This window comes from Oncorhynchus nerka, linkage group LG22 (assembly GCF_034236695.1).
Source record: "Oncorhynchus nerka isolate Pitt River linkage group LG22, Oner_Uvic_2.0, whole genome shotgun sequence".
NCBI lineage: Eukaryota > Metazoa > Chordata > Actinopteri > Salmoniformes > Salmonidae > Oncorhynchus > Oncorhynchus nerka.
In genome coordinates this window covers 760,371-775,370 of record NC_088417.1, presented here as the reverse complement: position 1 = coordinate 775,370, position 15,000 = coordinate 760,371, and the positions used below count along the sequence as shown (strand labels likewise).

Below are 15,000 nucleotides of genomic sequence, written 5' to 3'. Positions count from 1 at the left end.
GTTGTCACTGTGATAAGCATTCTGTTGTGGCTGCGGATACCATTACATAAGTATGTATCAATGGTTGTTCCTTCTCACCTGTAGGACCTTGAGGAGGAGAAGGAGGAGGAAGGATCTGTCCACTCTGCGTCTCCTCAGAAGAGGCTCTTCTCTGTCTTCATCAGGCCGCATGAAGGCAACGCCTCCGACTACCCATACTGCATCACTCCACAGCAGATAGTACGTATAGCATACTACCCATACTGCATCACTCCACAGCAGATAGTACGTATAGCATACTACCCATACTGCATCACTCCACAGCAGATAGTAGGTATAGCATACTACCCATACTGCATCACTCCACAGCAGATAGTACATATAACATACTACCCATACTGCATCACTCCACAGCAGATAGTCCTTATAGCATACTACCCATACTGCATCACTCCACAGCAGATAGTACATATAGCATACTACCCATACTGCATCACTCCACAGCAGATAGTACGTATAGCATACTACCCATACTGCATCACTCCACAGCAGATAGTACATATAGCATACTACCCATACTGCATCACTCCACAGCAGATAGTACGTATAGCATACTACCCATACTGCATCACTCCACAGCAGATAGTACATATAGCATACTACCCATACTGCATCACTCCACAGCAGATAGTACTTATAGCATACTACCCATAGTGCATCACTCCACAGCAGATAGTACATATAGCATACTACCCATACTGCATCACTCCACAGCAGATGGAGGGCTTGTTTGACATTGCAGCCAACAGTGCAGGCGATTGCCGACTAACTGATCTGTGTAAATAGTCCGGGTGGCCATTTAATAAATTGTTCAGCAGTCTTATGGCTTGGGGGTAGAAACTATTAAGGAGCCTTTTGGACCTAGACTTGGCGCTCCGGCATTGCTTGCCGTGTGGTAGTAGAGAAAAAAGTCTATGACTTGGGTGACTGGAGTCTTTGACTATTTTTTGGGCCTTCCTCTGACACCGCCTAATATAGAGGTCCTGGATGGCAGGAAGCTTGGCCCCAGTAATGTACTGGGCCGTACGCACTACCCGCTATAGCACCTTACGGTCAGATGCCGAGCAGTTGCCATACCAGGCGGTGATGCAACTGGTCAGGATGCTCTCGATGGTGCAGCTGGAGAACTTTTTGAGTATCTGGGGACACATGTCAAATCTTTTCTGTCTCCTGAGGGGGAAAAGGTGTTGTCGTGCCCTCTTCACAACTGTCTTGGTGTGTTTGGACCATGATAGTGTGTTGGTGATATTGACACCAAGGAATGTGAAACTCTGGACTCGCTCCACTACAGCCCGTCAATGAGAATGGGGGCCTGTTCGGCCCGCCTTTTTCTGTAGTCCACAATCATCTCCTTTGTCTTGATCACGTTGAGGGAGAGATTGTTGTCCTGGCACCACACGGCCAGGTCTCTGACCTCCTCCCTATAGGCTGTCTCGTCGGTGTTGACTGTTGTGTCATCGGCAAACTTAATGATTGTGTTGGAGTCGTGCCTGGCTGTGCAGTCATGAGTGAGTCCCATCGATGTGAATTTTATTGTATTTTTTTATTTCACCTTTATTTAACCAGGTAGGCCAGTTGAGAACAAGTTCTCATTTACAACTGCGACCTGGCCAAGATAAAGCAAAGCAGTGCGACACAAACAACACAGAGTTACACATGGAGTAAAACAAACATACAGTCAATAACACAATTGATATACAGTGTGTGCAAATGTATATGACTAGGGAGGTAGGCAATAAATAGGCCATAGAGGTGAAATAATTATAATTTAGCATTAACACTGGAGTGATAGATTTGCAGATGATGATGTGCAGGTAGAGTAAAAAAATGTTAATTAAAATAATAGATGGGCTGTGTACAGGTACAGTGATCGGAAAGATGCTCTGACAGCTGGTGCTTAAAGTTAGTGAGGGAGATATGAGTCTCCAGCTTCAGAGATTTTTGCAATTTGTTCCAGTCATTGGCAGCAGAGAACTTGAAGGAACGGCGGCCAAAAGCAGGAGTTGACTTTGGGGGTGACCAGTGAGATATACCTGCTGGAGAGCGTGCTATGGGTGGGTGTTGCTCTGGTGACCAGTGAGCTTAGATAAGGCGGGACTTTACCTAGCAGAGACTTGTAGATGACCTGGAGCCAATGGGTTTGGCGACGAGTATGAAGCGAGGGCCAACCAACGAGAGCATACAGGTCACAGTGGTGGGTAGTATATGGGGCTTTGGTGACAAAATGGATGGCACTGTGATAGACTGCATCCAATTTGCTGAGTAGAGTGTCAGAGGCTATTTTGTAAATGACATCGCCAAAGTCAAGGATCGGTAGGATAGTCAGTTTTACGAGGGTATGTTTGGCAGCATGAGTGAAGGAGGCTTTGTTGCGAAATAGGAAGCCGATTCTAGATTTAATTTTGAATTGGAGATGTTTAATGTGAGTCTGGAAGGAGAGTTTACAGTCTAACCAGACACCTAGGTATTTATAGTTGTCCACATATTCTAGGTCAGAACCGTCCAAGGTAGTGATGCTAGTCGGGCCGGGCCGGCGGGTGCAGGCAGCAAACGGTTGAAAAGCATGCACTTAGTTTTACTAGCATTTAAGAGCAGTTGGAGGTCACGGAAGGAGAGTTGTATGGCATTGAAGCTCATCTGGAGGGTTGTTAACACAGTGTCCAAAGAAGGGCCAGAAGTAGCAGACTACCCATACTGCATCACTCTACAGCAGACTACCCATACTGCATCACTCTACAACAGATAGTACACACAGCAGACTACACATACAGCATCACTCTACAGCAGACTACCCATACTGTATCACCCCACAACAGATAGTATGTCCATCTTTAAGAGACCATCACGTTAACTGTGCTGTATACAGTAGACGGGAAAACAGGTATGTTGACCAGTCTTATAACCTTGTTGTTATTCCAGAATGTCCCAGCAGGGGGCAGCAGCACCATCCACGTCTCCTTCACTCCCCTGACCCTGTCAGAACTGACCTCTAATGCTGCCTGTGTATCCTTCGCTTTGGGCTTCATGAGCCTTGACTCCAAGGTAATATGGTTCCCTTCCAAATTTGATGTGCCATGATTCTGTCACCATGTTATGTTTGGTACTCACATGTGTGTCTTTCCAGGTGTCGTCCTGTATCCCAGGTAAGGTTCAAAGGGCTCAGGGTCAGGATCTGGAACCTCTCAGATTGGACCTCCAGGCCTCCGTCAGACCTGCCGTGTAAGAAACCACTATTGACCATTATGCTTAATTGGGTGGTTTCCAAGACTAAAACGTACAGTGTCTTGCAAAAGTATTCATCCCCCTTGGCGTTTTTACTATTTTGTTGCATTACAACCTGTAATGTACATGGATTTTGGGGGGGATTTCATGTAATGGACATACACAAAAAAGTCCAAATTGGTGAAGTGAAATTTAAAAAATTACTTGTTCCAAAAAATTCTAAATTCATTATAAAAAGAAAATTGGTTGGTGCAAATGTATTCACCCTCTTTTCATAATTTGTTAAATAAAGTCCACCTGTGTGCAATCTAAGTGTCACATGATCTCAGTATATATACACCTGTTCTGAAAGGCCCCAGAGTCTGCAACACCACTAAGAAAAGGGAACCACCAAGCAAGCGGCACCATGAAGACCACCATGAAGATCACTCTCTCCAAACAGGTCAGGGACAAAGTTGTGGAGAAGTACAGACCAGGGTTGGGTCATAAATAAATCCCCTAAACTTTGAAAATCCTACGGAGCACCATTAAATCCGTTATTACAAAATGGAAAGAATATGCCACCACAACAAACCTGCCAAGAGAGAGCCAAACTCATGGACCAGGCAAGGAGGGCATTAATCAGAGAGGCAACAAAGAGACCAAATATAACCCCCAAATATAACCCTGAAGGAGCTGGTCCATAGGACCACTTTAAGCCGTACACTCCACAGAGCTGGGCTTTACGGAAGAGTGGCCAGAAAAAGCCAATGCTTTAAGAAAAAATAAGAAAACATGTTTGGTGCCCAAAGGCATGTGGGAGACTCCCCATACACATACAAGAAGGTACTCTGGTCAGATGAGACTAAAATTGAGGTTTTTGGCCATCAAGGAAAACGCTATGTCTGGAGCAAACCCAACACCTCTCATCCTCCCGAGAACCCTATCCCCACAGTGAAGCATGGTGGTGGCAGTATCATGCTGTTGGGATGTTTTTTATCGGCAGGGACTGAGAAACTGGTTGGAATTGAAGGAATGATAGATGGATCTAAATACAGGGAAATTCTTGAGGAAACCTATTTCAGTCTTTGAGACTGGGACGGAGGTTCACCTTCCAGCAGGACAATGGCCCTAAGCATACTGCTAAAGCAACAGTAAAGTGGTTTAAGGGGAAACATTTAAATGTCTTGGAATGGCCTAGTCAAAGCCCAGACCTCAATCCAATTGAGAATCTGTGGTATGGCTTAAATATTGCTGTACACCAGCAGAGCCCATCCAACTTGAAGGAGCTGGAGCAGTTTTGCCATTAAATGTGCCAAGCTTATAGAGACATACCCCAAAAGACATGCAGCTGTAAATGCTTCAAAAGGTGCCTCTACAAAGTATTGACTTTGTCTTATTTTTTGTTTGTTTCACAATTAAAAAAAAGATTTTGCATCTTCAAAGTGTTGTGTAAATCAAATGATACAAACCCCTCAAAAATCTATTTTAATTCCAGATTGATAGGCAACAAATTAGGTAAAATGCCAAGGGGGGTGAATACTTTCGCAAAGCCACTGTTCTTTCAATGGAGATTCTCCATTGAGCCTCCTTTTAGTCCAGGACTTGGCTTAATCGGCGTCCGCGAAAACTATCCCAATGTGTAGCAGAACAGATAGGGTCTGTAAACCTAGCTGTTCTGTAAACCAGCTGTTCTGTGAACCAGCTGTTCTGTAAACCTAGCTGTTCTGTAAACCTAGCTGTTCTGTAAACCAACTGTTCTGTAAACCAGCTGTTCTATAAACCAACTGAATGTATGAAATTGTAGAGCAGGTGGTCTGTCTGTGTTCATCTCTTCAGCCTGTCAGTGACTTCCTGTCTGTGTTCATCTCTTCAGCCTGTCAGTGACTTACTGTCTGTGTTCATCTCTTCAGCCTGTCAGTGACTTCCTGTCTGTGTTCATCTCTTCAGCCTGTCAGTGACTTCCTGTCTGTGTTCATCTCTTTAGCCGGTCAAATCAAATCACATTTTGTTAGTCACATGCGCCGACTACAACAGGTGTAGACCTCAGAGTGAAATGCTTACTTACGAACCCCTAACCAACAATGCAGTTAAAAAAATTAAAGAGCAGCAGTAAAATAACAGTAGCGAGACCATATACAGGGGGGTACCGGTAAAGAGTCAATATGTGGGGGCACTGGTTAGTTGAGGTAATATGTACATGAAGGTAGAGTTATTAAAGCGACTATGCATAGATGACAACAGAGAGTAGCAGCTGTGTAAAAGATCGTTTGAGTAGCCATTTGATTAGGTGTTCAGGAGTCTCATGGCTTGGGGGTAGAAGCTGTTTAGAAGCCTCTTGGACCTAGACTTGGCGCTCCGGTACCGCTTGCCATGCACTAGCAGAGAGAACAGTCTATGACTAGGGTGGCTGGAGACTTTGACCATTTTTAGGGCCTTCCTCTGACACTGCCTGGTATAGAGGTCCTGGATGGCAGGAAGCTTTCCCCAGTGATGTACTGGGCCATTCACACTACCCTCTGTAGTGCCTTGCGGTCGGGGGCCGAGCAGTTGCCATACCAGGCAGTGATGCAACCAGGATGCTCTCGATGGTGCAGCTGTAGAACCTTTTGAGGATCTGAGGACCCATGCCAAATCTTTTCAGTCTCCTGAGGGGGAATAGGTTTTGTCGTGCCTTCTTTATGACTGTCTTGGTGTGCTTGGACCATGTTAGTTTGTTGGTGATGTGGACTCTAATGAACTTGAAGCTTTCAACCTGCTCCACTGCAGCCCCGTTGATGAGAATGGGGGCGTGCTCGGTCTTCTTTTTCCTGTGGTCCACAATCATCTCCTTAGTTTTGATCACGTTGAGGGAGAGGTTGATGTCCTGGCACCACACGGCCAGGTCTCTGACCACCTCCCTATAGGCTGTCTCATCATTGTCGGTGATCAGGCCTACCACTGTTGTGTCATCTGCAAACTTATTGATGGTGTTGGAGTCGTGCCTGGCCGTGCAGTCATGTGTGAACAGGGAGTACAGGAGGGGACTGAGCACGCACCCCTGAAGGGCCCCCATGTTAAGGATCAGCGTGGCGAATGTGTTGCTACCTACCCTTACCACCTGGGGGCGGCCCGTCAGGAAGTCCAGGATCCAGTTGCAGAGGGAGGTGTTTAGTTCCAGGGTCCTTAGCTTATTGATGAGCTTTGAGGGCACTTCCGGCGCCGACAGAGATGGCCGCCTCGCTTCGCGTTCCTAGGAAACTATGCCGTATTTAGTTTTTTATGTGTTATTTTTTACATTGTTACCCCAGGAAATATTAGGTTTTATAACATACAATGTATTTATTACATATACGACTTTCCCGAGGCGGATCCCCTGTTTGGTCCACCACCCAGGACAATGGATCGGACCCCAGCCGGCGACCCAAAACAACGGCGCCGCAGAAGGGGCAGAAGGAGCGGTCTTCTGGTCAGGCTCCGTAGACGGGCACATCGCGCACCGCTCCCGAGTTTACTACTCACCAATGTCCAGTCTCTTGACAACAAGGTTGATGAAATCCGAGCAAGGGTTGCCTTCCAGAGAGACATCAGAGACTGTAACGTTCTTTGTTTCACAGAAACATGGCTCACTCTGGATACGTCATCAGAGTCAGTACAGCCACCTGGCTTCTTCACGCATCGCGCCGACAGAAACAAACATCTCTCTGGTAAGAAGAAGGGTGGGGGGGGGTATGCCTTATGATTAACGAGACATAGAAGAAGGGTGGGGGGGGTATGCCTTATGATTAACGAGACATAGTGTGATCATAACAACATACAGAAGTCCTTTTGTTCACCTGACATAGAATTCCTCACAATCAAATGCCAACCGCATTATCTACCAAGAGAATTCTCTTCGATCATAATCACAGTCGTGAATATCCCCCCCAAGCAGACACATCGATGGCCCTGAAATAACTTAATTTGACTCTATGTAAACTGGAAACCACATATCCTGAGGCTGCATTTATTATAGCTGGGGATTTTAACACGGCTAATCTGAAAACAAGGCTCCCTAAATTTTATCAGCATATCGAATGCGCGACCCGGGCTGGCAAAACCTTGGATCATTGTTATTCTAACTTCCGCGATGCATATAAAGCCCTCCCCCGCCCTCCTTTCGGAAAATCTGACCACGACTCCATTTTGATGCACCCAGCCTATAGACAGAAACTAAAACAGGAAGCGCCCGTGCTCAGGTCTGTTCAACGCTGGTCCGACCAATCGGATTCCACGCTTCAAGATTGCTTCAATCACGTGGACTGGGATATGTTCCGCATAGCGTTGGACAATAACATAGATGAATTCGCTGATTCGGTGACCAAGTTTATTAGCAAGTGCATCAGTGTCTATTAAAACATTCCCCAACAAGAAACCATGGATTGATGGCAGCCGGCCCAGACAGCATCCCCAGCCGTATCCTCAGAACATGCGCAGACCAGCTGGCTGGTGTGTTTATGGACATATTCAATCAATCCTTATCCAAGTCTGCTGTTCCCACATGCTTCAAGAGGGCCACCATTGTTCTTGTTCCCAAGATAGCGAAGGTAACTGACCTAAATGACTATCGGCCCGTTGCACTCACTTCCGTCATCATGAAGTGCTTTGAGAGACTAGTCAAGGACCATATCACCTCCACTCTACCTGACACCCTAGACCCACTCCCATTTGCTTACCGCCCCAACAGGTCCACAGACGACGCAATCACATTGCACACTGCCTTAACCCATCTGGACAAGAGGAATACCTATGTGAGAATGCTGTTCATCGACTACAGCTCAGCATTTAACACCATAGTACCCTCCAAACTCGTCATTAAGCTTGAGACCATGGGTCTCGACCCCGCCATGTGCAACTGGGTCCTGGACTTTCTGACGGGCCACCCCCAGGTGGTGGGGGTAGGTAACAAAATCTTCACCCCGCTGATCCTCAACACTGGGGCTCCACAAGGGTGCGTTCTCAGCCCTCGCCTGTACTCCCTGTTCCCCCATGACTGCGTGGCCATGCACGCCTCCAACTCAATCATCAAGTTTGCAGACAACACTACAGTGGTAGGTTTTATTACCAACAACGATGAGACGGCCTACAGGGAGGAGGTGAGGTCCCTCAGAGTGTGGTGTCAGGGAAATAACCTCACACTCAACATCAACAAAACAAAGGAGATGATTGTGGACTTCAGGAAATAGCAGAGGGAGCAGCCCCCTGTCCACATCGACGGGACAGTAGTGGAGAAGGTGTAAAGTTCCTCAGCGTACACATCACGGACAAACTGAAATGGTCCACCCACACAGACAGCATGTTGAAGAAGGCGCAGCAGCGCCTCTTCAACCTCAGGAGGCTGAAGAAATTTGGCTTGTCACCAAAAACACTCACAAACTTTTACAGATGCACAATCGAGAGCATCCTGTCGGGCTGTATCACCACCTGGTACGGCAACTGCTCCGCCCACAACCATAAGGCTTTCCAGAGGGTAGTGAGGTCTGCACAACGCCTCACCGGGGGCAAACTACCTGCAATCCAGGACACCTACACCACCTGATGTTACAGGAAGGCCAAAAATATCATCAAGGACAACAACCACCCGATCCACTGCCTGTTCACCCCGCTATCATCCAGAAGGCGAGGTCAGTACAGGTGCATCAAAGCTGGGACCAAGAGACTGAAAAACAGCTTCTATCTCAAGGCCATCAGACTGTTGAACAGCTTCTATCTCAAGGCCATCAGACTGTTGAACAGCCACCACTAATATTGAGTGGCTGCTGCCAACATACTGACTCATCTCTAACCACTTTAATACTGGAAAAATGTATGTAATAAATGTATCACTAGCCACTTTAAACAATGTCACTTTATATAATGTTTACATACCCTACATTACTCATCTCATATGTATATACTGTACTCTATACCATCTACTGCATCTTGTTTACATACCCTACATTACTCATCTCATATGTATATACTGTACTCTATACCATCTATACCATCTTGCCTATGCCGTTCGGCCATCGCTCATCCATATATTTTTATGTACATATTCTTATTCATTCCTTTACACTTGTGTTTATTAGGTAGTTGTTGGGGAATTGTCAGATTACTTGTTAGATATTACTGCACGGTCGGAACTAGAAGCACAAGCATTTCACTACACTCACATTAACATCTGCTAACCATGTGTATGTGACCAATAACATCTGCTAACCATGTGACCATTAACATCTGCTGACCATGTGACCATTAACATCTGCTAACCATGTGACCATTAACATCTGCTGACCATGTGACCATTAACATCTGCTAACCATGTGTATGTAACCAATAACATCTGCTAACCATGTGTATGTAACCAATAACATCTGCTAACCATGTGTATGTGACAAATACATTTGATTTGATTTGATGTGAATGTCAAGCTGTAGTCAATGAACAGCATTCTCACTTAGGTGTTCCTTTTGTCCAGGTGGGAAAGGGCAGTTTTGAGTGTGATTGAGATTGCATCATCTGTGGATCAGTTTGGGCAGTATGCAAATTGGAGTGGGTCTAGAGAGGTTGAAAATGTCAGTGAAGACACTGTCAGGGACTTACTGTCTATGTTCATCTCTTTGGTCTGTCAGTGCCTTGCTGTGTTCCTCTCCTGACTCCGTGACTTGCTGTGTGTTCCTCTGACTCCCTCATAGCCTGTCAGTGACTTGCTGTGTTCCTCTTTAGCCTGTCAGTGACTTGCTGTGTTCCTCTCCTGACTCCCTCATAACCTATCAGTGACTTGCTGTGTTCCTCTGACTCCCTCATAGCCTATCAGTGACTTGCTGTGTTCCTCTGACTCCCTCATAGCCTGTCAGTGACTTGCTGTGTTCCTCTGACTCCCTCATAGCCTGTCAGTAACTTGCTGTGTTCCTCTGACCTCCTCATAGCCTATCAGTGACTTGCTGTGTTCCTCTGACTCCCTCATAGCCTATCAGTGACTTGCTGTGTTCCTCTGACTCCCTCATAGCCTATCAGTGACTTGCTGTGTTCCTCTGACTCCCTCATAGCCTATCAGTGACTTGCTGTGTTCCTCTTTAGGCTGTCAGTGACTTGCTGTGTTCCTCTTTAGCCTGTCAGTGACTTGCTGTGTTCCTCTGACCTCCTCATAGCCTATCAGTGACTTGCTGTGTTCCTCTGACCTCCTCATAGCCTATCAGTGACTTGCTGTGTTCCTCTGACTCCCTCATAGCCTGTCAGTGACTTGCTGTGTTTCTCTTTAGCCTGTCAGTAACTTGCTGTGTTCCTCTGACTCCCTCATAGCCTGTCAGTGACTTGCTGTGTGTTCCTCTCCTGACCTCCTCATAGCCTATCAGTAACTTGCTGTGTTCCTCTTTAGCCTGTCAGTAACTTGCTGTGTTCCTCTTTAGCCTGTCAGTAACTTGCTGTGTTCCTCTTTAGCCTGTCAGTGACTTGCTGTGTTCCTCTTTAGCCTGTCAGTGACTTGCTGTGTTCCTCTTTAGCCTGTCAGTGCAGATGGAGGAGGAAGAGGAGTGTCTGGAGTTCTGTGCTGTGGCTAGTGATTTAATACAAGGCGAGCCACACAATGAGGTGGGTCTGAGACACCTGCCAAACCACCTACATATTTAAATATGTCCTCCAGGGGGTTTTGAACTTTTCCTGTTGGAAAGTGATATCCCAAGTATAAAATACACTAAAGGGCACGAAAAAGGTTTTGAGTAAAATAGTGTTTTTTTGTACTTTACTGTGTTTATACTTCTTTTTTAGCATCTTTTTTAACCACTGGACATTTTTCTCTCTGTTGCATTTCTTCCATTTACAGGCACATATGTTGTCATTGGGAAACTTCTCTGCCATGTTGTGTTTTCTCAGATGGTCCAGAGGAAGTGTTCTGTCACACGGACCTTCCAGTTGAAGAACAGTACAGAGATGCCTCTGAGTTTCAGGCTGAGCACCCAGCCTCCCTTTTCTGTACTGCAGCCTAGAGGGTGTGCCGGGACAGCCGGCTGCTCCTCCCCCAGCCACAGCCTCCCACCTGGGGAGAACCAGCTACTGCTGCTGCAGCCACGACACAACAAGCAGGTAGGTTAGTACATAGGTACCTAACAATACACCAGAACACATCAGTAGATAGGTACCTAACAATACACCAGAACACATCAGTAGATACCTAACAATACACCAGAACACATCAGTAGATAGATACCTAACAATACACCAGAACACATCAGTAGATACCTAACAATACACCAGAACACATCAGTAGTAGATACCTAACAATACACCAGAACACATCAGTAGATACCTAACAATACACCAGAACACATCAGTAGTAGATACCTAACAATACACCAGAACACATCAGTAGATACCTAACAATACACCAGAACACATCAGTAGATAGATACCTAACAATACACCAGAACACATCAGTAGTAGATACCTAACAATACACCAGAACACATCAGTAGTAGATACCTAACAATACACCAGAACACATCAGTAGTAGATACCTAACAATACACCAGAACACATCAGTAGTAGATACCTAACAATACACCAGAACACATCAGTAGTAGATACCTAACAATACACCAGAACACATCAGTAGTAGATACCTAACAATACACCAGAACACATCAGTAGTAGATACCTAACAATACACCAGAACACATCAGTAGTAGATACCTAACAATACACCAGAACACATCAGTAGATACCTAACAATACACCAGAACACATCAGTAGTAGATACCTAACAATACACCAGAACACATCAGTAGATACCTAACAATACACCAGAACACATCAGTAGATAGATACCTAACAATACACCAGAACACATCAGTAGATACCTAACAATACACCAGAACACATCAGTAGATAGATACCTAACAATACACCAGAACACATCAGTAGATAGATACCTAACAATACACCAGAACACATCAGTAGTAGATACCTAACAATACACCAGAACACATCAGTAGTAGATACCTAACAATACACCAGAACACATCAGTAGTAGATACCTAACAATACACCAGAACACATCAGTAGTAGATACCTAACAATACACCAGAACACATCAGTAGATACCTAACAATACACCAGAACACATCAGTAGATACCTAACAATACACCAGAACACATCAGTAGATACCTAACAATACACCAGAACACATCAGTAGTAGATACCTAACAATACACCAGAACACATCAGTAGATACCTAACAATACACCAGAACACATCAGTAGTAGATACCTAACAATACACCAGAACACATCAGTAGATAGATACCTAACAATACACCAGAACACATCAGTAGATACCTAACAATACACCAGAACACATCAGTAGATACCTAACAATACACCAGAACACATCAGTAGATAGATACCTAACAATACACCAGAACACATCAGTAGATACCTAACAATACACCAGAACACATCAGTAGTAGATACCTAACAATACACCAGAACACATCAGTAGATACCTAGATACCTAACAATACACCAGAACACATCAGTAGTAGATACCTAACAATACACCAGAACACATCAGTAGATAGATACCTAACAATACACCAGAACACATCAGTAGTAGATACCTAACAATACACCAGAACACATCAGTAGTAGATACCTAACAATACACCAGAACACATCAGTAGATAGATACCTAACAATACACCAGAACACATCAGTAGATAGATACCTAACAATACACCAGAACACATCAGTAGATAGATACCTAACAATACACCAGAACACATCAGTAGATACCTAACAATACACCAGAACACATCAGTAGATACCTAACAATACACCAGAACACATCAGTAGATACCTAACAATACACCAGAACACATCAGTAGATAGATACCTAACAATACACCAGAACACATCAGTAGTAGATATCTAACAATACACCAGAACACATCAGTAGTAGATACCTAACAATACACCAGAACACATCAGTAGTAGATACCTAACAATACACCAGAACACATCAGCAGATAGATACCTAACAATACACCAGAACACATCAGTAGATAGATACCTAACAATACACCAGAACACATCAGTAGATACCTAACAATACACCAGAACACATCAGTAGTAGATACCTAACAATACACCAGAACACATCAGTAGATAGATACCTAACAATACACCAGAACACATCAGTAGATACCTAACAATACACCAGAACACATCAGTAGATACCTAACAATACACCAGAACACATCAGTAGTAGATACCTAACAATACACCAGAACACATCAGTAGTAGATACCTAACAATACACCAGAACACATCAGTAGATAGATACCTAACAATACACCAGAACACATCAGTAGTAGATACCTAACAATACACCAGAACACATCAGTAGTAGATACCTAACAATACACCAGAACACATCAGTAGTAGATACCTAACAATACACCAGAACATATCAGTAGTAGATACCTAACAATACACCAGAACACATCAGTAGATAGATACCTAACAATACACCAGAACACATCAGTAGATACCTAACAATACACCAGAACACATCAGTAGATACCTAACAATACACCAGAACACATCAGTAGTAGATACCTAACAATACACCAGAACACATCAGTAGTAGATACCTAACAATACACCAGAACACATCAGTAGATACCTAACAATACACCAGAACACATCAGTAGTAGATACCTAACAATACACCAGAACACATCAGTAGTAGATACCTAACAATACACCAGAACACATCAGTAGTAGATACCTAACAATACACCAGAACACATCAGTAGATAGATACCTAACAATACACCAGAACACATCAGTAGATAGATACCTAACAATACACCAGAACACATCAGTAGATACCTAACAATACACCAGAACACATCAGTAGATACCTAACAATACACCAGAACACATCAGTAGATACCTAACAATACACCAGAACACATCAGTAGATACCTAACAATACACCAGAACACATCAGTAGTAGATACCTAACAATACACCAGAACACATCAGTAGTAGATACCTAACAATACACCAGAACACATCAGTAGATAGATACCTAACAATACACCAGAACACATCAGTAGATAGATACCTAACAATACACCAGAACACATCAGTAGATAGATACCTAACAATACACCAGATCACATCAGTAGATAGATACCTAACAATACACCAGAACACATCAGTAGATAGATACCTAACAATACACCAGAACACATCAGTAGTAGATACCTAACAATACACCAGAACACATCAGTAGTAGATACCTAACAATACACCAGAACACATCAGTAGATATATACCTAACAATACACCAGAACACATCAGTAGATACCTAACAATACACCAGAACACATCAGTAGATACCTAACAATACACCAGAACACATCAGCAGATAGATGTGTTTCTGACATATCAAGGTGCTGTGCAGTATAAACTATATCAGTATAAACTATATCAGTATAAACTATATCAGTGTAAACTATATCAGTATAAACTATATCAGTGTAAACTATATCAGTATAAACTATATCAGTATAAACTGGATCAGTGTAAACTACATCAGTATAAACTATATCAGTATAAACTATATCAGTGTAAACTACATCAGTATAAACTATATCAGTATAAACTATATCAGTGTAAACTATATATATAAACTATATCAGTGTAAACTATATCAGTATAAACTACATCAGTATAAACTATATCAGTATAAAC

At 43.8% G+C, this 15,000-nt stretch overlaps 1 protein-coding gene across 1 annotated transcript in view; it reads left to right on the top strand.

Moving 5' to 3' along the window:
• Positions 1–15,000, top strand: part of dlec1 (DLEC1 cilia and flagella associated protein) — a 160,916-nt gene that overhangs the window by 138,757 nt on the left and 7,159 nt on the right. The window contains exons 30-34 of the mRNA XM_065006861.1: positions 85–219; positions 2,959–3,081; positions 3,164–3,258; positions 10,743–10,830; positions 11,113–11,322. Coding sequence (XP_064862933.1) covers positions 85–219; positions 2,959–3,081; positions 3,164–3,258; positions 10,743–10,830; positions 11,113–11,322 — 651 coding nt within the window. The remainder of the gene's footprint in view (positions 1–84; positions 220–2,958; positions 3,082–3,163; positions 3,259–10,742; positions 10,831–11,112; positions 11,323–15,000) is intronic.